General features: G+C 41.6%; 2 protein-coding genes across 4 annotated transcripts in view; both read right to left on the reverse strand.

Annotated features, from left to right (window-relative positions):
- The window catches only part of lamb2 (laminin, beta 2 (laminin S)), a 43,640-nt gene extending 21,235 nt beyond the window's left edge, over positions 1 to 22,405 (reverse strand). For both annotated transcript variants that reach the window (XM_085260771.1, XM_085260770.1), the window contains exons 1-7: positions 22,296 to 22,405; positions 21,855 to 21,921; positions 7,850 to 8,019; positions 7,593 to 7,728; positions 4,090 to 4,163; positions 3,807 to 3,995; positions 2,989 to 3,052 (exon numbers count right to left, since the gene is read on the reverse strand). In XM_085260771.1, the coding sequence (XP_085116897.1) occupies positions 2,989 to 3,052; positions 3,807 to 3,995; positions 4,090 to 4,163; positions 7,593 to 7,728; positions 7,850 to 8,019; positions 21,855 to 21,885 (664 nt within the window). In that variant the 5' untranslated portion in view covers positions 21,886 to 21,921; positions 22,296 to 22,405. The remainder of the gene's footprint in view (positions 1 to 2,988; positions 3,053 to 3,806; positions 3,996 to 4,089; positions 4,164 to 7,592; positions 7,729 to 7,849; positions 8,020 to 21,854; positions 21,922 to 22,295) is intronic.
- A 2,438-nt stretch (positions 22,406 to 24,843) lies between these two features.
- The window catches only part of lamb2l (laminin, beta 2-like), a 63,112-nt gene continuing 62,370 nt past the window's right edge, over positions 24,844 to 25,585 (reverse strand). For both annotated transcript variants that reach the window (XM_085261082.1, XM_085261081.1), the window contains exon 35: positions 24,844 to 25,445. In XM_085261082.1, coding sequence (XP_085117208.1) covers positions 25,306 to 25,445 — 140 coding nt within the window. In that variant the 3' untranslated portion in view covers positions 24,844 to 25,305. The remainder of the gene's footprint in view (positions 25,446 to 25,585) is intronic.

Below are 25,585 nucleotides of genomic sequence, written 5' to 3' on the forward strand. Positions count from 1 at the left end.
AAAGAAGACACAGATGGAATAAGCAGAAGAGGAACAGGGTGCAGATATTTTAAGCTTACTAATAATTTAATTCAGTTAAATTCAACTTTATCACAAGCACCTCAAGGCACTTTGTACTGAAAGGTATAGCCCCGACAATAGAAAAAAATATATACCAATCAGACGATCCCCTATCAGTGAACACTGGTGACAGTGGGAAGAAAAAAACTAGATGACAGCTAAACTCTTTTAGTTAATGTATGACATTAGTGGGGTAGCGAAAGTAATTTAAAAAAAGGGGTTTATAAAAGATGTCCATCCCCATTAAACACAACTGTCCAAAGGATCACTGCTGCAGCATGAGGACGTCAGCCAGTGGAGCATAACAGAGCTGAATGTGAGGCAAAGCATTACGCACTAACTGAAGTTAATGATTTGGGATGGAGGAAGGATCAGTTAGCCATCATAGTTCTGAGGTACCTCGACGTTACATTTGTTGCTGCCGCCAGTCCAAACACCTTATATGTACTTCCTTACACTACGGTAAAAATATTTCAGTCATATATGAATTTATTTTTGGCAATATTTTTTTAGCGTCTTAGTTCAAACACCTTTGAGAACTACACCTGTTTGACTTGTTTAATTGTCTGCTATAAAGAGTAGAAACTACAGGTGCTGTTAACTGAATATATCAAGCACAACTTCAGCTTTAAACTGACACCATGTCCAAAAATGACAGACAGTAATGGAATGTGGCGTTGAGAGAGTCCTTCCCTCATCCTGTACCTTAATCTTCTGAAACTATTTGGCACGAGCTAGGGAAGGAAGCTCACTGCTTTCCAGAGGGATTTGTCTGTCTTTTCAGCCTGTCGACATGCTGGAACATTCTCTGTGGTTATAGTCCAGCTGTTTACCAATAGCAGTCGCCGCACAAACTAATGTTTATGTAGCATAGTGCATGTTAGAACACAGGACCTTTCCCTTCACTGCGACAAAGCAGAAACCACCCGGGCAAAAAAACCAATCAAGAATAATATAAAGTTCCTAAATATCACAGACCTATAAATCACTGCAGTAATGCTAAAGACATTTTTGCAGAACGTCAGTACTGCATGAACGCTATGGCAAGTACCCGAAAACCAAGTAAAATTAAGGATTTTGTGTTCTCAACTGAGCTTCCTGTATAATATTCCAGTGAGTGTGTACTGAGTGTGGTCGAAGGATTTAGGTCACAAAAGGTGAATATTAAGTGAGTAATATTATTATTGTAAATGTCCATCAGTAACGTGCCCTGCTGGGTTCTTCCTCAAGAGACAAAGATACAATTAAACAGCAACCGAAGAAGAACTAATAATGGATATAACTGGATATAATCAATTGTCTTGCAAGCAGCAGACATTAAATATAAACAGTTCAGCTGTGAGGCAGTTAGAGTACTACATGTGGACCAGCTCCACTAATATATTTAACAACTGAGCCGGACAGCCTCTGCTGATGCACTGGAAATCATGCTAGGGTTTCTGGGAAAAGCTCTCATGTCCTGCCAGTCTAAATATGAGGGTTAGGACGGGGAGGCTGCGTGGGAGAGAAACAGCTGCTTTTCACATCTCACCATGTCTTCCACACAGCAGGGCCATGTTTCACACCCCAGAGAGACGTGTCACAGCTGAATAACAAGAGCTAATTGTGTCTGCTGGAGTTTGATTTATGATGATAAATGTGAGTATGACTAGAAGGGGAAAAGGGCAGGGGGTTTGGTTTGATTTTTTTTACACATTTGTCGTGGGTGTCTTCTAGTAATATTTCATTTACATGATCATGTACTTCATTATAAGACTGTAACAGAAGCTTGTTTTTACAGAAGCAACTGCTCATCAAGAACTCTTAGGGCAATAATTACTGAGCTGGGCAAATTAAGATATTCACCAATGTTTTTGAAGGGTGGCCTACCAACAATGTACCAACTTCTGAATATGGATACAGCTATGTCGTTTCGGTAATGACCTACTCAATCTACCAAAAGCAGCACAAAATAGCAGATGTGATGAGGGTGGGTGTAATCTAGGACACTGGTGTGGTTTGCTACTTTTTATCTGAAAAACAATACAGAGTAAGAGTAGCTTTACACACGTTTATCCCTGCAACAATGTCAATTTGATTAAACTTTATTTCTATAGGACCAAATCACAAAAACAGTCGCCTCAAAGTGCTTTATATTGTAAGGTAAAGTCCCTACAATAATACCTAAGCACTTACAGCTTGCTCATAAGAGGTGACAGCGGGAAAGAAAAACTCCCCTTTAACAGGAAGAAACCTCCAGTGGATCCAGTCACCAGGGCAGAGGCTATTCTAGTCTGGGGTGATTGGAGGAGGAAACCACATGGCCATTCAGACTAGAGAAGGAGCAGAAGGGGAATGGACATGTTCTGACAAACTTTAAGACAGTGAGGGAAAAGGTTTGAAGGTTTCTTTGGTTGAAACACAAGACTGGTTGAGAGACTGGCTGCTATTTCACCAAATCAGACATCCATGTGTAACATCTGACCTGAACACACAAAGAGAACACAGAGCATTGCTTCCTGTCAGACCTTGATCCTGTTGTTAATGAAGTTACTGCAAAGGAAAGTCCACAGCAAACTGTGGACGACCTCTCTGTTCTGAGATGTGCTAACTGTCCGAGATCTCTTAAAAATACATATAAATTACATAAAACAAATTACATAAAAACAAGTTCACAGGCACTTTTCCATTGCTAATTTTAGCTAGCTACTTTCAACTGCTCCCTTGTCACAAGGGGTAGCTCTGCATGCCTTTCCTGACATAACCGCATAAAAGGTTTTGGAGTTGAACAACAACCTTTCACTTGTTAGACGAACATGTAAATGATGCCTGATATGTTTTAATATTAAACCCCAAAAAAGAAAGATTCAGCCAATATAGACCAGGTGTTTTATCTGTTTAACATTTTTGATGACTGCTGCATGCTGCAGGCTGTTGTGTGGGACCTACTCTGTATAGTCGGGCTATATGGATCCTGAATCTTGATGGCTGGATCCAACACTCTGTAGATGACCTAAGCCGGGAAATAAATATTATGCACATGCGTTACATGTGTGTATTATGCCACATCATGTTATATGCATGTATGACAAAATTAACAAATAGAAAATGTTAGTTGTCCTTTTTTAGGACAGTAGGTGCTACTTGAAAGCTCAGAATCTGTTAAAAGAAGTGTTGTTATTTTGGAGACCAAACTGACAAAGGACTTGCTACTTAATTTCCAGCCTTCAAAGGATTAGCAGAACAAAATATAGATACTCTTGATATTGCTCTGTCAAAAAGGAAAAAACTGAAACAAACAAAACAGCCTACCTCCTTTTTAAAGTTTAATAATTACCCCAGAAAAGAACCACACTGACAGATTTTGAGCCAGGCTGTTTCCCCCTGGTTACAGTCCAAGACAAGGTAAGAGAGTGAGAGCAAAACGGCACAAAGACTCTCAGCGAGAAAGTAAATTTCTACACCTAAAGCTACTTTGAGCTGCTCCCTTATTCGCAAGGGCTCAGCAAAGCAGCATTTAATTTGTACACCAAATGCCCTGCATGTTGCAAACCTTAAAAAAGATTTGTGTTTCCTTCCAGGATTAAACTGGGAATTTTTCACTTGCTAGGAAATTTTATAAACTGATAAACTACCAGGCTGTAAGTGTGTCCTACGTGTGGACTACAAAAAGCACCTAAATGACAAAGATTTAAACAATGCTTTAAGATCAAGGTCATTTTCACATTTGTCTCAAATTGGATTAGTGCGTCAAAACAGTCGCTCACCTCTCCCTCTGTCGATGGCTCAATATCAGAGTAGCGTGACTCACATATGATGTCATTTATGTTACGCAGAGGACCCTGTGAGACTCCAGGAAAGACAGCGGCACAGTCATGGGCAAAGTAGCGGTAGATCTGCCAGGTACGACCAAAATCTGCTGAACGCTCAATCAGCATGGCTGCTGGCCGGAAAGTCTGTAAAAGAACAACGCCTTTTTGTTTCATATATGATTTTGACTGCATGTGAAAATATGAAGGTCAAAATAATGATCTGTGATATTTTTCTAACCTTGAACGTCATAATCAAGTGAGTAAAATGAAACTCTGCTTCCAGATCCAGCTGGATAAAGACATCCGACTTTCCTGTGGGAACAAAGACAAGGAATAGCAGAGATGTTAATAAGGCTCACTCATTCTGTATCTGCTAATGTCCGTCAGTTGGTTTGCATGAAGAATTTATAAACTGCTTACATTCAAATGATCATTTCCCACAGATGGATGTCACAGAATAAAGGTTAATGGCATTATGTGAAGTGGTAACCACACACTTGGCTGGTGGAATGGATCCTTGACAGGAAAAACATTCACTGTTGGCAGGAGAAATGCGGAGTGCCTGCCGGAAATGCCCACATACTTCCTGAGCTGTAGAGCTCTCTCTCTGAAGGGCCACTCTACTTTCACTCTTGTTCTCCTTGTTTTGTGTTAATTCTGCAGTAACAAAGCCAAAAGGATCTTTCCATAGTACTAATAAAATATTTTGGGCACTAGACTCTACCCGTGTTGCTGTATCATCTGCGTGTAGATGCTGCTGTGTGGCAGTGGAAGTGGCAGAGTAAGAACATCCAGAGTTTCAGTGAAAGTGTTCTGAAACTCATGCACCTTCTTCCATGATGCTCTCTGCACAGCTCATTTTTGTAAGAGTCCAGTCCTCATATTCCCCTCCCTATGGTTCCTTTCAGGCCTCCTGTCGCTTGCACGTCTTTCTTGATTCTTTTTTTCCTACACCAATGTGTTATTAGACAATAAGGTCAGACTCTCTTAGACTAGAATGACAAGCACACTCTACTATGAAGCTGATGAGGCACAGAAAAGAAAGAAGAAAACGAGGAGAAAGTAGATTCTGACCTTTATTATAGATCAGTTTTTGCTTTATGTAACTGAATCGAAACACACATAATGAGTTTGCACACAACACACCTGCTCCACTGAGCACCTGACACTCATAATTCTGTTGAAGGCTTATTTTTTGCCTGATCCTTGTACACTGCTCAAAAAAAAATAAATGAACACTTTAAAAACACATGAAATTTCACTGCAGCTACTCAGATGCTACTCAGTTTGTATAGCCTCATGTGCTTGTATGCATGCCTGACAATGTTGGCCCATGCTCATATAATGAGACAGATGATGACAGATGGTGTCCTGGAGGATCTCCTCCCAGATCTAGACCAGAAGACCACTGAGCTCCTGAACAGACTGAGGTGAAACTGGGCAGCATCTAATGGATCAAAACATAATCTGTGAAAGTGGTGCCAGTGGTGGACCTGCCGATTCTGGTATTCTATAGCAAATGCCAGCTCTCCTAGAGTAACTCCCTCTTCTCGAGTCTCCTCCATGGCTTTGAGATGTGCTGGGAGAAACAGCAAACCTGGCAAATGTACATACTGATGTGCTATCCTGGAGGAGTCGACCAATAGGGACCCTTACCTCTGAAACCATTCCTGTTTTGGAGGTTGTCCCATTGTTGCCCCTCTAGTTCACCTGTTATTAAATTCAGTAACACCAAAGCAGCAGAAAATGATTAACAATGCCCTCTGCTACTTGATCAGTATTCAAGAAATTTAACAGAGTTGTAGCTCCTTTAAATTTTAATAATCCTACACTTTTTTGTGTGTTTCCTATATTTCCCCATGTCTGCATCAAGCTTGTTTTTTGTTAATTTCCTGTTTTATTTTGAAGGTCAGTCCCTTGTGTGGCTTTCTGTGTTTTAAATTCCCTCCTTGTGTTTTATCCTCATCCTCATTGTTGTCCTGTCCTTTTATTGGACTCCTTCTGTTTTCATCAGGATTCTTAATCACTGCCTTTGGTTATTTCCTGTTGCTTGGTTTGGTTGTTTGGTTTTTGCTTTTTCCTGCATGTCCTTGTAATTTTTGCATGCAATCCCAGGAAATGGGCTTTCTATTTAATATGTAAAGACAATCAACGCACTGTGTCCTTATCAAAGCGGCCTTCTGTGAGCGCTGCCACATTCACCAAACAAATGCCACAAAGATGCCATGGAAAAAGCTGCAGCTACCAGGAGTAAAAATAGTCACTGTACTTCCTGCCCCTCTTTTTCTTCTTCTGTTTCTCCCCGATCTATTCTGGGTCTAGAGCTTCACAGTGCTGTCATCAACACCACTCTGTTACTGTGGAATGACTCACAAACAACTAAAACGAGCACTGTGTCAAATTGGCCAGTCATGCACAGATCCTTACGACCACTTATAGTGATGAAGAATTTAACTCACCTGGAAAAAAACAGTTATAGTTTGTCCCTCTTCCTGTTTTTATTACTGTGCACCACCCTGTCTTAAATATTCCACTTATTCTCACTCTTATTTTGACATCAGAGTCTTAACTTTTCATCTTCTCCTTTTCCCTCACTCTGTTCAGATGCCACAGCATGCAGAGCTCACTCTGTTATTAAGGACATCTGTAGCTGTTCAGAGGATGCTGGCCACAGTGTGTGTGTGTGTGTGTGTGTGTGTGTGTGTGTGTGTGTGTGTGTGTGTGTGTGTGTGTGTGTGTATAAGTGTACAAAACTAATACTGTATTTCTCCGGTGGTGTCCGGCAGCCTCGCCTCTGTCAGTGCACTTGCCATAATCAGTGTGTGAATGTGTGTGTGAATGGGTGAATGACTGAATGTAGTGTAAAGCGCTTTGGGGTACTTAGGGACTAAGTAAAGCGCTATACAAATGCAGGCCATTTACCATCTAGCTTGATTGTGGTTTGGGTTATGTGGCCCAGGATCATAGAAAACAGGTCTGCCCCAGATCTGGTATTAAACTGGCACTTCTGACTGACCGGTGTCATGGCAGGGTGTATGTCAACCAGATGTGGGCCAGGTCTGGCAATGATGGCACTATTTATGTTCCTATTTTCCTATTTTAGTTAGAAGACCCAAATGCCATGTTTCAATACTATACTCCTTGTGCTGGCCCATCTCAGGCAAGCGAGATCTGGGCCACCAAAGGGCCGTCATTCTTTGCGGTATGTGGGACATGTGTAAGCACATTGTGTGGGCCAGATCAGGGCCATACCAATTTTGCTATGTGGGAATATGATGAGTCTACTGCTCTTATGTCCAGCAGTCTTTAAGCTACATGCTAACATGAATGCTAACATGATCTGGCACATGCTGATAATATTCGCAAAACACACTAAACACAGAGTACATCTGAGGTTGACAGGAAAGTGTGAAAACTATGCAAAATTTCACGCTAATCTAAGAGACATTTAACAATAACAAAAACCCACTGTAGGTCTCATCAATCATAAAATCACTCCTCATGTCTTCATATTTTGCTTCCAAAGAGCTAGACTCTCTTACAGTTTTAAAGTTGTTTTTAGCAATAGTTCTCCAGGCTTTCTGAAAGTTTTTGAACATTGTTTTTGGACAACAGCTGCTTTTTTTCAGTTATTTTCATTTACAGGTAAAATGGTTTTTTGCACCAACAAGATGATTCCCAAAGAGATTTTATTCAAAAACTTGGCTTGGAAATCAGTAGATGACCATAAAGTCTCCTCACCATTCTCAGACTGCCACCAGGACTTCTTGCGGTGAGGCTTAAAGGTAGTGATTACATTCTCTATCCGGTGACTGATGGTGTTGTACAGTGGATTATAAGGCCGTCGCGAGTCACAGTCAAAACACTTCTTTTCATCCTGCGGCAGGACAGCAAAATAGGAAGTGTGACAGAGTCACAGACAGAATGTAGTGAAGAAACACATTTAACTCCTTCAATTGTTACTTGAGATTAAAGCAGAGTTCAACAAAAACACTTACCTGCAAATGACTGACAATGCAGTAAGGCTCTTTCCATCTCATTCCACACGTGGATGAGGCTTTAAGGTTCTTCTCTCGTCCAACCAGTAAATCCCCAGTTGCTGGGTAACAGCTGCCATGGGCACAGCCGTGGCTTTGACTGGGGTCGTGACCAACAGCAACAGTCAGGACTGAAGGAAAGAACACAGGAAATTCATTAAAGCGAACAGGAAACAATGGTTGCATCACTGTCCAGCAGTGCACCCACTCACGAGCTTGAGTTGGCAAGTAAAGCAGACCTAATCAGTACCCTCCATTCTGACCTGATTATTTAGACAACATCACAAGCTCTTATCACTTCCCAAGGAAAAGACTCTAGGATGGGTAGTGAAACTAAACATGTGCAGCTTTGAGTCAATGGAATACTGCTGCATTAGTTTCATCAACATCCATTGTGAGTCCCTGCAAAATATCAAAGAGAAACTTTTGAAATGGTGGCAGATATAGTTAGCAATGGCCTTTAACATCAGGAAATTCTCACATCACTCCCTGTAAGGAAATAATATGAGCTAATGGTCAAAAATAACTATGTACAAATTAGTTTGCTTCTACAGATTATCAATGATATTATATATGAAACTGAAAACACAGATTTCAGTGACCTCTGTGTCCATATCTGTACAACAGCATGAGCAGTGTGACATCTGTGCTATTGTTCTTTGTGCATTTTGACAGTGTAGCACTTTTGTTAATAAAGATATGCTGTACTGGCCACATACAAAGAATAATGCTCAGCTATACAAAAAACAAAACAAAAATCTGATTTTATCAATAAGTCATAGCTGAATTCTCAATCAAACAGTAGCAAGAAATATTTCAGTGTTGGGACAACATTATGTCAAAGCAGCTCTGAAGGTTAACAGGCTCTGATGTGTTCCAAAGAAATGACCCGAGCACAGGCGCTGGCTAAAAGCCAATGGGAAGAAGCCAATGCAGGTTTCCTTTTTATTGATGGTGATTATAATAGGGATGTGATTATTTACTCTAAGCCAGACTTGTAAGCTACGTAAAAAAGCAGAAACACCTGTTTTTTATAGATTTGGTGAGCACCACAAAGTACCGAGACAGGGCGTCTAGGTGATACAAAACTAGAGCCTCGCTGTGACTGAACAGCAGTGCTATGTGTGGGAGTTAAAATAAACCTCATAAACTTTCATGACAACCAGCAGCAGCCATCACACATTCCACCGGACATCTTGACGTGAGTTCCTCCTCCTGGGACCTCTGATCGTTTGTGTATGTACTGCTATGAGGAAACTGGTATGAGACGAGATCTTCGGGTGCTTGTTGTCAGTCTATGGGCTGTCAAATAACAGGTGTTTCTAATCCTCCCTCCCTCTCTATGAATGCACTTTAAATGGCCCTAAAAGATAAAATGCTAACACTTAACAACTTACTATGAACTTTTTTTGTAGCAGAATAAACTACATGCATTTATTGAGATCTTGGTGAGCCAGTGGGATTCTGAAAGCCTTTGGGCAAGGCTCCAAAACTTAACTGACAGCACACTTATTTTGAACCTTTTATGTGCCTCAGTTTCAGCTCATTTTCTCAAGAGGGAGTAATGTTCGTCTAAATGACTACTGTGAGCCTGCCATGACATCAACCTTCTGCATAATTGGGCGTTTCTGTGAAACACTGATATTTTTAATGCTTACACACATAAGGAAAGACTAGGTGCTATACCTGCTATACCTTTATACTCTCAGATGAGGCAGTTGAAATATGGACAATGCAGGTGACTGTCTAATGTCCAAAGGCAATTTATGCCATAACCTCAGGGCAACAATGGGGAACGCTCTGTCCCCTAAGAGCTTCTGCTTAGATTTTTGTATATGTCCTCGGGCCATGGACCGGTACCGGTCCGTGAGTCGTTTGGTACCGGGCCGCGAGAGTTGAGGCTTGGGTATGAAATGTATGGTTTTCAGGGTTTTTATCGGTTTTTAGCATTATTTTGTTATCGTTTTTATCGTTAACTCGGTTTTCCTGGGTCTTGTCACATGTGTTATGAATAAATCTTCTTTTTTTCGGTACCGGTACTAGTTTTATTTTGTTGTATTTATCCGCGACACCTTAAAGGCCGGTCCGTGAAAATATTGTCGGGCATAAACCGGTCCGTGGCGCAAAAAAAGTTGGGGACCGCTGGGTCAGATGACCTGAGAGCTCAGACAGGAGCCTGATGGCAACAGCGCATGGACACTGACATATGACACACCCAATCCTGACATACACTACGGAGGAAACCTGTGTTTGACTGGCATTTGACAAAGTTTCACATTTGTTGAAGCTAAGTGCGCAACAAGCAGATGAGGTCACAGTCTCACACACACCTGTGCATCTACACCAACACTTCTTCTATCTTCTTCTGCATGAAGATACACTCATTAATGTATTTAAACTCATGGCTCAAATGACAGTTTAAAGGCACTTTAACCTTTTGTAGCCCCCCTTTTAAGTGAACAACTGTGTGCTTGTTGATTACACAAAAGACACCTGTTAGAGGATTTGTTGAGCAGTTATTATTATCAAAGAAATCTGACATTGAGAGGACACTGAGCGAGTCAGATGGATGGTTTGATGGGTGAAAGAAAAAAGAGAGACAGCCTTTGTGCAGACAATGAGAGGATATACACAGATGCTACTTGATACCTATTTGGGAAACTACTGACACACTCTCAAAGGTGTTCATGTGTACATGTATCAGAGGTGGAGAGGAGAGGGTGGAGGAGTAAAACAGACATCTAATGTGTCGTGTAATCACTAGGTTTCTGGATGTCTTTTATCTCTCTGTGAAAAATTCACCGGCTTTACGCTGTGCTCCCAGGATGACATCACCACTTGTAAAAACAAGACATGTAGGATAATGAACAGATTGGTCACAAAGACGGTGCTGCACCATAAACCTCCATGCAATTGGAAGACACCAACTTGTCTCAAAACACTCACTAACTAAGCACTTAGCAGTAATGAAGCTTAAAAAAGAACAATGCAAAGCAGAAGCAGGGACTATTCACCCTCTAAGTTAAAGCTGTAACTTTCATTCTGAAACTAACACATTACAAAACTTTGAAGAGAGCGGGGATCCTTTTTTAACTTTAGCTTCACAGTTTCACAACTGCTTAGCACATGGTTGGCAACTGTTTGCAAACAAGTCAGCATCCTCCATAGAAACTACTGATGACTTCAGAAATCTGCCAACAACCAAAGCAAATGCAAAGGAGGTTGTCTGTGCAGCACCATGTGTTTTACTGCAAACAATTTTTCCTAGCAACAGCAAGCAGCTTTCCACAATCGCCAACTGGCCAGGGAATACATATTTTTTCCAATGAATGAACCTCTGTTGCAACCCCTAAAGGGGGCTGCCAAAAGAAGAAGAAGAGGACAACAGTAATCAGACAGATTTTAAAGGTCCAGTGTATAAAATCTTACCACTAGATGTCACTAAATTGCAGTCTGTATTCCGTTTTCTTACCCCTTACAATTCCAAATACATAATCCAAGGATAATGCAGAAAAAAACAGCAATGGCTGACTTTTCTAGACTGTTTATCCCCCATTTACCGCAGATACTCTTCTTCTGTCTAATGACAGCAGTACTGATCTGAATTGTTGAGGATATCCTGACATTTTCTGTGGGTAAGCACCAATGTCTGTGTCACTGTTAGCTGCTGTTAGCTGGCATTACTGAATGTCTCTTTAAAAGTGGACCTAACATTGTTGGACTTGGACCGTGACCCTATAACCCTCATAGTTTACCAACCAACAAAATGCCATTTGCTCATTCTGGCTTATCGGATGATCTACTTTTGTTTTAAATCAATTTACATTGCATATCTTTGCTTTTACCTTTGAACTTTTGATCACAAACATGCACTAAAAACAAGAGGGAGCAGTATTAGGTTCAAGGAAACTACCTTTAATCATTTAATCAGTTTTTCAAGAACATAATAAAAACTGCAGCACTGATAATTATGTTGATGACTAATGGAAGTGAGGGGATGTCAAGGCCCATGTCACAAGGACAATCCAGTGCATCAGCTGCTTCCTTCCTTCTTCTCCTCAATTTTTCTGATATACTGTCATTAAAGGAATGCAAAGTGAAACGTGGGGTGACAGCTGAAAGAAAAAAGGGGAGGCTCGGGCACTGCTACTGGTATGTGCAGTGTGTGTGTGTGTGTGTGTGTGTGTGTGTCACAAAGGCTGCAAAACAGTGCTGTTCAACCAGGCTTTTGTAACACCCTAGTAAAACCATACTGAATGTAGCTTGTACATCATCTTGCAGCCACATAGCACATTCTTATTTATTTATATTTGTTCTCTAATAATCTTGACATCAGACCGTAAAAACTGCTTTTGCTTTCCATGTCGTGTACTACTGCCAACAGCTGTTAACCTATTCTCAGCTTGAGTTAAAAACATGACATGAAATCATTACATTCATGCCCTTGGATGGTTAAATTTGGCTCTCAGGCGAAAGGTCTTCCACATAAGGAAAGTCTCTGACTGTCAGAGGCAGTGATACAGATTAAACTCTGCGGAGCTTTCAGAAATGAATTCACCACCCTCGATACACACACACACACACCTCCTCCAAGTGAAGTCTGCTTTTATTAAGGGTTCATACACCTTTTTCAGGGTCAAATTCAAGCACTATCAAGGTGAATTTTGTAGCTTTTCCAGCACATTCCCAAAAAACAAGGATGCACGTTTCACTTCACATCACCTCAGTAACAACACGTGAAAATGAAAACAAATCATCCTAGGTTGATTTAAATGCCTTTGTTACCCTTTTGCTAAAACAAAGAAAAACGCACCACACAACAATACTAAAAGGATAAGGTTGCCAGCAAGGCAGCTCAGGTGGAGAAATTTAGCTTTTAGACTTTGCGGCTCATTTTAATTCTCTATCTGATAAGAAAAGTATTCAATCAGATAGTTATTTGTGAATAAAATACAGTTACAATTTCAAGCAGTTTTAAGCACCGCATCCAAAATACAAACACTTGAAAGGACAATATTAAAATTCAAGCATTTTCAAGCACCCGTACGAACCCTGTTTATTCCTTTCATACTTGCCACTGATTGCACTCAAATTCTGACCATTCTCTATAAGCAGACCATATACCACATTAAATCGGCACTATTTCACAAAACTCTTGAGAAATGTTTCTCAGTTGTCAGCATGAGATGACCTCCTTTGCTCTCAGCATTTACATACTTTACTGTAACTCTTCGCTGCCTAGAGACTGGTGACAGATTACAGAAGATTTCTACCAGTGAAACATTCTCATTGTAAAAACTGGCATGTGGGGAAAAAAGAACAATTAAAAATGTAAAAGTTTGTGGACAGAATCTGCAACCTTCAGTACTTTTTATGAAATTGTGTCTGGTTTTATACTACACACCTTCGCCTAACAAACACACAAAGCAAACTGAGAAAGTGAAGGAGAACAGTCTGTTAGAACGATACTTTTCACTCAGTACCAACTATATTAGCTAGCCTAAGATTAATATATTGTTAGTTTTTCAAAGTCAGCATGCATAATCTGTGCAGAGATGAAACTGCACTGCAACAGCTGTGATAAATCTGAATGGTAGTGGGCTAATATGTCAAGTACTGATATCACCTCCAACTAGAAGCCTGCAGCTCACTACAGGAATAAATCAGCTACACTTTGTTTGCATATGGTTTCACATCATCACCATCACAAAGCTGTAAAACGGTTTTCCTTCTTTCAGTTTGCCTCTTTAATTTCCTTAAATTTGTCACTCAGCTGTACCCATCTAATCCACAGACTAATGAAAACCTCTAGCTCTGTGTGTGTGAGTGGGATGTGACATCAGCGTGGTACATTCCAGAAGCACGGTCTGGCAAGACAGTTTGCTGTCACATGAACCAGTGTAAACTCTGCAGGAAACCAAGGCAAACAGTCAAAAATTGGACTGAAGAGAAAGCACGTAAGGACACACGTATTTGCTGGGAGAACACAGACAATACATGCATCCAACATTAATAAAATGATGGAAGGGTCAGATCCAATATTAGCTCACCCGGGGAAGTGAACAGACAGGATTAGCATCATTTAAGAGCTGCATGACATAAGACAGTGTGGGACTAGAAGGCACCACAGATATGTTTAGCAGTCACCATGGCATAGCTGCTTTAAGGGCCCGGCAAAGAGAAGTCAACTGCTTTTATTTTTAACTTCTCCTAGCTAATTAGTTTACATTCCCCTTCCATGCGTCTCCGTCCTCTCTTTGCTCGGCACTTAGCTGATGGACGGTTAACTCCCACAGCCAAACAACCAGCTGGTCTTCCTCCTCCTCACCTCACAGCTCACCTCCCATCTCTCTCCTCCCTTAATGTCTACTGCACTGGGAGGTCAGAGCGGTGGATTCACCACTCTGACCTCCCGCTAACCTTGTTCATTACTGAAAAAGGCCTCCTTCCTAAAAATAGTTGCTAACCTTGATGTAACCCATCATTTAAGTAAATGATGTCCATAGCAGAGACGATACTGTGTCTGTATTTCTTACTTTCTTGTTAGAGATTCAAGGCTAAGCGTAGGGCCCACGACAATCTTGACATCTGTCAAAATTCTTGTAAAATCTAATAAATCAGTGGCTGAGACAAAAGTTTTACTGAATAAGAGCAAAATTATTTCTTTATTATCTCAAAATTATTATTACAAAAGCAGACCCTAAGAGCAGGGCCATGGATCTCGGGGAAAATGTCATAATCAACAAGGCTAACATGGAGGGCTCTAGTACGCTTTCTCTGAGACATCTTACAGATGCACACCATAATTCAAAACTGCAGTAACTGGAGTTACCACAGACACACAAGCCATTATTTACACATTTCACTTCATTTACACGTGAAGTCTTAAACCAATTAAAGTTTGTATTTCAAATCATTTCTATAATAAAAACTCCGACGTCTCCTCTGAGTCTTTCCCAACTGTTTATTACTGACCGCCTGCATTGATATCTAAAACGCAAGAGTTTCAGTGAGCAAGGCCAGGCGCTGCCCATTACACAGACTGTTACATTAACAAGGCATGGCACTGAGAAGCAGCTGGTTGGAATAGAGGATATGCTCACATTCCTGTCCCGTCCTGGAGATGTCTGAGCTGCTCCGCACCGGAGAGAAAATATGGAACAAGACACTGTGAGTAACAGGTGGGCAGGGGAGTGAGGAGCTAGAACAATGTCTGTTTTTATCTTAGCGGTACGGGAAACATGCTAAGTGCATTTAGTGCCCACCCCGCAAGCCGTCATTCCCACATGTCTGTTGTTACTGAGTACTTACATCCAAAGAAGCATCAACGTGAAACAGAGTGCATGATTTTGATGCATTTTGTTTTTTCATCAGGGAATGAGCAAATGGGAAATTCACATACATTAGTCAGCTACATCAACACAATCAAATGTTAGATTGCATGAATAATTCATATATTCGTGAGTTTATCCAGCATAATCTCCATTTTATGGAGATTAAACTGGTCAAACAGGCTTACAAACTGGTGGCCTGTCCAGGGTGCACCCCATCTTTCACCCTGTTGCAGCTGGGATGGATAGAAGGAGTCAAGACCTAACTTTGAGTGGATATATATCTATGCTGTGCAATTACGGTATCTTTAAATGCTGCTGATGTTAAAGTCCCCACTGCAAAACTGGCAAAATAGTAGAGTCCCATCACATAACACCTACAAAGTGTAAGCTTTATGTGATCAGAGGGAGTTATGGAAACACTGCAGGTCAGATTTAGCAGGATTGTGTGAGATGTTTGCTGTAACCTAAAAATGATCTACCAGCCACACTCCCCCTGCCATGTTGTCTAAAGGTCAATAAATCCACCAAATACGAGGCACACTTGGCCACCAGATGCTGGGTGCAGCTTTTCCTTCGGTCATTTAACCAAAGAGACTGCACTCCTGTGGGTCTCTTTAGTGATTACGGTGCTGTGTAATTGCCTTGGTGGTCAGCAGGTGACCCAGAGCACCGAGCAGACTCCATACTCGTTTGCTGGACGTGCTAATCAGAGTGCCTGATGAAGAAAATCTGGCTCCACTTAGAGGGAAAACTGAAAGCATCACATGGGACTTGAAATTAGCATTTAGTGTGGTCTATTCTTGTGCTCACATTCCTGTATGTGACTCTAAGTGACTTTAATAACATAATTGCACTGTGTCGGCTTGATAAATGCTGAAATTGCCACATGTGTAAAAGAGAGGAGGGTAACCTTTGTGTGGCTTGAGGCTTAGGTCAGATCCTCTGAGCACAATTTAAAATACACTGGGGAATACTGCTTTCATGAAGTCATTTTGTAATACCAGGTCTGAACTGACAATGACCCCATTAGTCCCTTGAGAGAGGAGCAAAGGTAACCAAGAATTGTTAAGTTTTCTGTATCTCAAACTGGGTCTTTTTGCATTTCTATTCACCCTTTTTTCACTGCAGGAGCTCAGGGCAGGTGTGGCACACTTACAGGAAATTCCCCTTATAAGCTCTTCCGGCCTTTCTCTTTCCACTGCAGTGTGGGACCTACTGGATTCACAAGGTGAAACAATGACGTTTACCTGAAGAAAAAAAAACACTCCCAAAAAGAGGACTAACGGGGTCTGACTCAGTACAGACAGCAGGCTCTTCTATGTACCACAATCTGCAGCAGCCACAAAAGAAGGTTTCTTTTTTTTCCTGCATTGAAGCAACAGCCATTGTAAGTTTTATGAGTAGAAAGAGAGGTGTGGGGAAATACGGAGATAGAAAATGGGTGCAGTATTTGTAACATGGCGGGGCAATCACAATGACCTAAGACCATAAGGCCACACTGTAGGAGCTTGTATGCTTGCCTGAAAGGAGCAAGATATAGATCCACTTGCATGTAGTCATTACATCCATGTTTTCATTAGTGTATAATAGCCTGTAACTATGACTTATAAAAAACAAGCCTCCAAAATCCTTGGGGGCAGTATAATATTCAATGAAGTACATTTTTAATGCATCATTTTGTGGAGTATACATATCTGATTTCAGCAGTAAATCATGGACTGTTCATTCAGTGACTTGGAACATATGAAACAGGTAGCCCAAGGTTACAAGAAACATTATATATGTACATGGTTACATGTGGGGGGGGGGTGTGTATGCGCACGTGCATGTGTGTGTGTGTAATTACAGGCCTCCAAGATGAAAGCACCACACACTGTGACTTCTTCCACTGCAACTCAAGTAAAATTTCAAATATCTCAAGAAAATGCTAAGCACACCAAATCCATCCTTCCCTTCTTCCTTTCTTCTTCTCTTTGTCTCGACTTCATCCCCCTTTTCCTTCTGTCCTTCCTCCCTTCCGTCTCCTTCCTTCAACCCTCCCACACTGCAGCGTCACATTCTAATTGCTGCTTGTCTGCTATCAGGTGTGGTCGCGTCTGAGAGCATAGCTAGTTTTTAACAAGCTATGCTACAGAACTCCATTAATCCTGTTATTGGACTTAGCCTGTGGCCCGTAGCAATAAAAGCTCCTGGCATCTGACAAACATAAAGACAGTGCAGCCACAGTTTTTGGAAAGGAAAAGGACATTCATATTTCTGCTTCTTGTGGATATTAGAGCCACATCTTATTGAATAAAAAGTATCCATTCATAACATCATTCATAACATTTGCTGAAAATAATTTGTTAATCTAGCATAAAAACTGCTTTCCTTTCATACTTTTGATTGCACGCTCACATCACAAATCGTCCTTACTTCCTTTGGATGTATATTCTGTTCCAATGGATGATGCTCATACTAAGCATGAACAAAGATTGTGTGAACAATTAATCCATGTTAACCAAAGGCTCAGGCTTCATAACTCTTTAACATGTTTATTCCCTTCTTTGATCTTTATGGGATTAGTCTCATCTCAAGGAATCCTTGCTAGCTATGAGCACAGAAGCCCCACCCACCTGCTGCTCTTACAAAGGGAAACCAATCAGAAAACAGCTGGCCTAAAGTGAGAGTGTCCTTAACCTCTAAAACAGGGAGGAGCTAAAACATGATGAGCAGAATAGGCCCACTTTAAACTACACCGTGCTTTCCCTAGTCTCACATGTTTCTGTGAATAATAATAACATTGTGATTTTTTCAAAGTGTGTTATGTCATTAACATTTACAGTGGCTAACTAAAGCTATGTGTCTGCAATCGTGTGTCTTCATACGACAGGTCACAGGTCACGCTTCTTTACAGCTGCGCATTCGTTCTCCTTGAGACTCACAGCAGCTCCACTCAGGTTCATAACTTCACCAGCCACTTCATTGTTTTTAATGAGGCCAGCACCATTTCCTGTTCCTCTCCATCACCTCCCCCATCCTCAAGTCCTCCTTCCTTTAGTTTATCTGCACCTCCCCTTTTCATCCAGAAAAGCTCCTGCCCAGGAAACCCAACTCATGGTCCTTTTATACAAACAGGTTTACTCTCTCCCTCCACCCCTGTGTCTAAAGTCTTTCTCTCCCTCTTCTTTCTCATTGTCCTGATTCTATCCTGATTGTACCCCCCACCCCCCTTCTATTTAATCAGGCTCTGTCTCCCCCCCTCTCTCTCTGTTTCTAGTACTGGTGGTTAGCAGGCTTTAGTGCACCATTGTTCTGGCATCTGCACATTTCCGGAGGCTGTCGCTTACAAAGGCTTTGGGAACACACTCTCTCGTTCCCACTGCCTAACCAGCTCTCACCTGCCCACACACACACACACACACACACACACACACACACACACACACACACACACACACACACACACACACGAGGAGGGTATCAGCAGTTCAAAAAAGCCAAATTCCTACACACATAAACCTGCAAGAAAGGTGTATTACAGAGGATTTACTTTGTGCGATGAGGCAATCCAGATCCCTTTTTTATGTTCAGGTTTGCTTGCTTTCTTTTCTTTCTCATTCCCAGCTCTTTCCTTTCGTTCCTACAGAGTAATGATGAGTTGGTGCCTCCTTCAACTGCACTTTAAATGGTTTCGAATACTAAAGGTAGGCGTCTAAAGGTAACTAGCCTTTTTGCCAGAGCTTATTTGTGCTTCACCAACACATATGGCCGTCTCGCTGCAGCTCCTACTTCTAACTGGAGTCATGAAGAAAAGAAACTAGCATGTGAAAAGAAAAGAAGAGTGAAGGGATGGCTGACTCTTTTGTTCCTGTGATCAGCCTGAGTCCTTTCTCGCTTTTGTCGCGCACACATAATGACACACGCCAATTAACCCCTCCTTTGACCTGTGGGTTTGGAATTGACCCTTGACCTCACAGCTCATCCTCAGAGACATCTGAATGGACACCTCCCAATGTTAGTAATGACAGCGCGGGAGGTTTATCAGGTCAAACACTTCCCACCTCTCTCTACTTATTCCAGCTGCTAACACTGTGATTTTGACCATAAAGATTATTTTGAACTGTGAATGCAAAGCTACACTATTAGAGTCCAAGGATGATATAATGGCGCCATAAATGACACAGAATAGGTCCTATGCCTACTGATATACTTGGTCAGTCTATTTATCTTTAATTCTTATTTATGTTTGGCAGTGGGTTAGCTTCCTCTGTCTGAAAACGATCCTCAGGAGTCATTTGTCAAATCAGAGTTCACCACATTAATCGTTCCTTCTGTCCTTCTGTCCAATTTAGTAAACTTAAGCTGAAGCCTGTGAGCTCCTGAAAAAGTCACCTTTAATCAAACTCCTGAAAGTATATAGCGTTGAAGATTAGACCAGAAGCAAAGACGTATTTTACTTTTAATTGTTGGTAATTGACGTGTTGAAAGCTCTTGTTAATCTGATTCATGAGCTGTGCGCTGGCTGTGACTTGATCAGGTTTAATTGACAGAACGCCATCATTACATCTGGACTTGAGTGCTGTTAATTGCTTAAAGATAAAACACGAGTACATGGCTTCTATCCCCTGCAGGGTTAAGCCCACAGTCCATGGCTGGACTGAACTGAACCTTGCTCCATGTCATTTCCATCTCTCAGTCTTCTCATAACCTGACTCTCCTAAAAACTGTTTTTATTTTGCCAGGAATTTTTGAGGAATCATATTTATAGCCCACTTTATCCCTTTTTCCTTCTTGACTTACTAAATGGGAAAACTGAGAATCAACTCTGACCTACACTTTACCTGCGTGGTTACATTTTCTACTGATACCCTTAAACAACACACACAGGCCTGCTGTGTGCAGAGTAAAAGGTTTATTGCTTGCTGTAATTGTTTCTCCTGTCCATGAACCACAAGCGTGGTTGTTCCATGTTCTTGTGGTGCGGCTGCCAAAAGCAGAACTTGTTCTGCTCATTAGTGGATCTCTTGAATAGAACTACTACTGTGGCCAACTTCTGTCCGCCACAACAAGATTCTCTCCAGGGAAGCACATGAGTGATGATTCTGAGGACCGACACCACAGCAAGCTGGTAAGTGAGCCATCCGGCAGGAAAAACGCAAGACAAGAAGGACCGGGGCTGGCTGGTTAGTAGTATATGAACGTGATGGGATTATGCGGTGCTTTATTGTCCAGCTGTGTAAAAATGTGTACAAAAGCAGCTCTGGGTAAACCATTACAGGCACCAAAGGGCACGGGTATATTCAATTCAGACAGATTTAGAAAGAAAAAAACTGTCCTGCAAAGTTTATTCTGATGTGACTCTGAGACATTAAGGCCAGCAACACTGACAGAACTTCAGTCCTGAAACCTCCCACTAAGCTCTGTCAGCCATCACAAAGAGCTGCAGATTTGATCAGTGAGGCCTGACAGCAGGCGCTCATAGACTTTAACTGCAGCAATAAGCACACTCGCTTCTAGCTGCAAGGAGCAACGCATTCAAATGCATTTACTGACGGTTATCAGGCAGTGAAATAGAGGTGTAGCTCACAACCTCTCAGCTTGGAGTGGAGCCCACATGTACCGTGTAAGTTGTGTTAAACAAATGAAGGATGCAGTGAAAAGAGATTTAAATCAGATATGTCTTTGTATTCAATTCTTAGCTTCATCGCTGGACACACTCACACATTCACCTAGAAGATTACTTAGAAATGATACAGACCACATTATCTACCAATTGATCCCTGGCTGCCCCAGCCTGCATCTTGCCCGTGGATACTTTGGCGAGATACTTAACCCTGAGTAGCTCCCGATACACTCATTGGAGTGTGAATGTGTGCGCATGGGTGAGTGAGCCACATTCTATAAACCTGTGTGTTTACCATTAACATCCAGAAAGTATGTAGGCGCTAGATGTGTGCAGTGGGTGTCTCTATTTGCGGATTCAACTGGGCCATTTTAGGAGGACCGTAAAACATGGTAACACCACCCAGAGAAAGACAGAGACGCAGACAGACGACCCCTGAGGCCCTGAAGGCACCAGGGGCCCTTAAAAAAGAAACACCAGCTATCTTATCTCTGCACAGGGAAATGTAAAAGGCAATCCCTTGAGCCTCACATCCAGACTACTGTTTCTGATAGTGCCTTGGTATAGTTCCTGACTCCAACCATCGAGGCTTAGAGAAATCTTTTTAGAGTGTAAGCCACTTTGAAAGAAATGTTCTTGACTCTTGACTTTTTTTGCTTGCTGTAAATGAGTTTGCAAAGCAGTCTTCTTCCCTGTTTTCCATCATGACAAGTGAAAACTGTGCTGATCACAGCGCATTCTCACTGACAGGGACTCTATGAACCAAGTGCAGGCATCAAGGGAGTATGACCCCGACCATCTCACTTCACTGCTATTGTTATGTTGTATTCCCTTCAGGTCTTGCGTGTCTTTGAACTCAGCATTTACAGGATTAACAAAGCTACACATCTTCCACAGACTAATCAAAGCAGGACCAGTGACCTGAAGTCGCTCGATAGCCGCCATATCCGTTCAGTGAATCGCTTCTGAGGGTTTGTTATGGAGCAGAAAACACGGAGTGACTTCAAAGGGTGCGCAGGTTACTTACCGCAGAGGAGCACCGCAACCGAGGCTCGCATCTCTGAGCGCGCATCCACCCGCTGGGCCGCAGCAACCTGCCACACGCAACACACTCATCATTAGACATACACAGTAACAACTAAAGGCGGGTTTTGTGTTACTGGGTGCAAAATGAGCGTTGGGAAAAGTTAAAAATGTGGGAAAAATTGAAGCTTTGATTTTTTTTTTTCAATTGACGACCAACAATTGAAGTGCAGAGGACAACCAGGACTCCTTCACAGACTTTTTTTCATCCACTCTCTGTTTCTACTATTTAAATCACCGTTTGCCACTCTGTTCTCTGTAAACCGGTTCACTAAAGGAGAAAAAAAGTATAAACTGCTTTCAACTATCCAGCGAGCTAAGTATAACTGATTGTCTCTTATTTCAGAAATGAACTGATCATAAGCATTATCTTAAACCTTCTCACCGTTTGTGTCGCGTTTCCAACGTTTCCTTCTCTGCTGCCCCTCTTCGTCCACTTGTTGCGGAGTTCTCGGACAGAAGCGGAGCTGAGCAGTTCTTCTGCTCCTGCTTCTCTGCCCGGGAAACCCTGGGCCGGACTTACTGGAGCGGAGTTTCTTAATGCGCACAAATGGGCCGAATCCTTGGGTCGCGTGTTCGATTCCTTCAGTGGGCAGATGAAGCACACCCAGTTGCCTTTCTTTAAATGAGTTTTCGATTAGTTTAGAAAGATAACAACTGGACTTCTTTATGTTTTGTGAAGACGTTTTACCAGTGAAAGAGGAGAGGTGAAACGTCTTCACAAAACATATTATTATTATTATTATTATTAACACGTCATCACCCAGAGCCGTCTATTCAGGTGTTTAGTCATGAGTCCATGCAAATCCGTTTACAGTATCTTCCACCAATCTGCTCCCCCCCCCACTATATTACAATAGGTTAACTTCCAGCAGATTATACGTAATGTATACAGTAACCTTTAAAATGATTCCTATGTGAAATATGACTAGGCCGCAGTGCTTAAGTAAATAAACATACAAGGAAAGCTATGGTGTTGTGCCAAAGAAGTTACCCCTGCCAGAAGTGTTACTGTCCTCAGAGTAGGAGGTTCTACAGGTGAGTCCAGGTGTTGGTACTGGATTCATAGCACAATACTCTCTTTTTGAGTTCACTGTCATGTCTGTTTTATTTTTATGTTATATTTATTTTTTTAGTTTATTTGGCTGCTTTACCTGCTTTTTTTTTAAAACAGTTTGTTAACATACCAGGACGGCACAAAAGCTACTTGATTATGTACTTCACTTTATCAACATGGTCCTATGTAGGCAATAATGGAGTGTGAAAAAACCCCTGCTAAAGCAAAATGAATTCAAAGTAATTCCTGTGTCAAGTTTCCCTCCAGTAACCCGCTGCATGTTTTCCGACGAGCCCCCTTTCTGTCCCCGTGAGCAGGAATGCGCGCTCCCTGCAGGACGGATTGGATTCCCTTTGGTTTAATCCAATGAGGAGCCGTGATCGTTATCACAGATTCTATGCTTGAAAGCACCAACCCAGCCACGCAGGTGGACCGCACGGCGTGACTAATAGTTATGTCCGGGGATAAGAAATATCATAGAAATTAAGTTTGGTGCAATGAATCAATCTTATATGAACTAAAGTTGTTGACTTCATGTAATCCACTGCATTGCACATGTAGATCATTTCACATGGGAGTAGTACGTAGTTCTAACTGTTTCTGATGTGCGCCAGTGTTTCACTGCTGGCAGATCGTCGTCCAGAACAAAGCCTGCTATAAACCTCTGTCATATTGCACATTCCCTGTGCTGCTGCAGGACAGCCCCTCTTTGTTAGAGACCAGGATCCAATGCCACAACCAAGAGAGAATAGGCCTTTCATACTGAGAACAGATCCCTGACACTTAAATGAAATAAGAGCCAGTATTTGGTGAAAGTTCACCATGTGTTAGCATTGTTTTTGGTTTTTGTTTGTTCGTCTTTTGCATGCTGCACTCTCACACAGAGGTTTTCATATCATTTAGCACACCCATCTAATGACTTGGAAGATACCACCCAGCAACATAGTTACAATTAGCCAATAAAATGGTGCTGTGTGTATGGATATATCAGAGGGTGTGTAGTTCAATTAGATCAGCTTCACCATTGACTTTGAGTTGCAGTTTCTGGCAACTTGACAAATACAACAGTTGTCAACATTCTCTTTGAGCTACATTTTTGCTCTCCTCCAACTCCCAAGAAAAAATCTCTGGCTCTTTTGCCACAAAATGTTCACCAGCTAGTCAAGAGCAAACTGGGATGCTTAATAGGGAAACAGCAGCGTACAGTTTGGTTTTTAGAGCTGGAAAAATGCCGAATCCTCAGCTGAAAACAACATGCGTATGAACAACGAGACAGAACAAAAACAGTCAAGTTGTAAAACAAAACCTTCAGCTAAAAGCTGCTAAAATGCTCCACAGGCCTGGCAAGATGCAGATTCAGGGGGCAGCTTGCTAGTGTCGGCCCATCACCAGCCACTTGTGTCACACTTTGAATTTTATTTTTTTTTACTGTAAATTGAAAATGTTTAAAAATTGGAGCGGTAAATGACTTTCTGTAACTTGAGCCAGGGATTCAATAGGCTGGCAAAGTGACTATCATTATTAACTAACGGCATTAATGATGGGTGAGATCTATTAGGTGTAACTTTGAGTGAGTGTAGAAGCTGTGTTTTTGCAGAGGTGGTAAATTGAGAAGAGATGAAGGCTGTGGGCAAAGAGAGACAAATATGGGATTGAACTTATACACTTAACTGTGTATAAGGTTCCCCTGTGTAGCAAAACACTGAAGCAACATACCTTCTTAAGTAATGTAAATATTGCATACAGTCTCACACAAATATGATGCATTTATATAAAGTGTCAGATTGACTTTGTCTTCATCATATCACCTCACAGTGTATGTTTATATGAATATTTGTACGTTATAATTAAAGAAAAAGCACAAAAAGTACTTTCAAAATTTTTAATAGGAATGTCAGTGTGTACACCCCATACTAATGTGGTCAAGCAACACAAACACTCAACATCTTGAAAGCACTTTTGGTATAGGTAACTGATAACATACTCTGATATAGTCTTTCCACATACAGTAAATCAATTCCATTATTATCCGTTATTATTGGCTATAGAGTGAAATAAATGCTCTTCACAGGTTATCCGCCTATTGTAATAGCTTAAATACATGAACACCACCAAGGGCAGGAGTGATATTGAGGACTCAAACAGTACATGGACAGTTGAAGGCATTTCTGTGACATAACACTTGCAGGTAATGTGTAAAACTTGAAATACCAGTGAAAGAATGGAGGAACCTCCAGAGCAGCGTTTTATTTTCATTGGTGACAAATTTTCTGTTTTCCAGTCACAACAGCAGTTCTAACTCTCCTCTACTACAGCAGCTGATGACACGCAGGAGGCATCATCGCACACAGGTGTTGTAGTTCTGCACTCGATGCCGGATCTCGTCCCGCACACTAGTTGCGTTGTCTTTCAGCTTGTCCAACTCCAAGCGCTGCTTCTCCATCCGCCTCTCATTGTTTTTGAACTTTTCCTCAAGTTCTGCAATCACAGGGAGCAAGAGAAAAGTTAAAGTAACAAGCATGCACAAAAGGCTGAAAGGTTGATCTACAGCCACGTCCTACTACGAAGTTCTTAGTTGTTTGTTTAGAGCCAAAAATCTATGCCAAATCTGCAGATGC

The sequence above is a fragment of the Mchenga conophoros genome, linkage group LG20 (assembly GCF_057382185.1).
Source record: "Mchenga conophoros isolate Kocher_MC1m ecotype Shallow Benthic linkage group LG20, M_conophoros_male_GT1.1, whole genome shotgun sequence".
NCBI lineage: Eukaryota > Metazoa > Chordata > Actinopteri > Cichliformes > Cichlidae > Mchenga > Mchenga conophoros.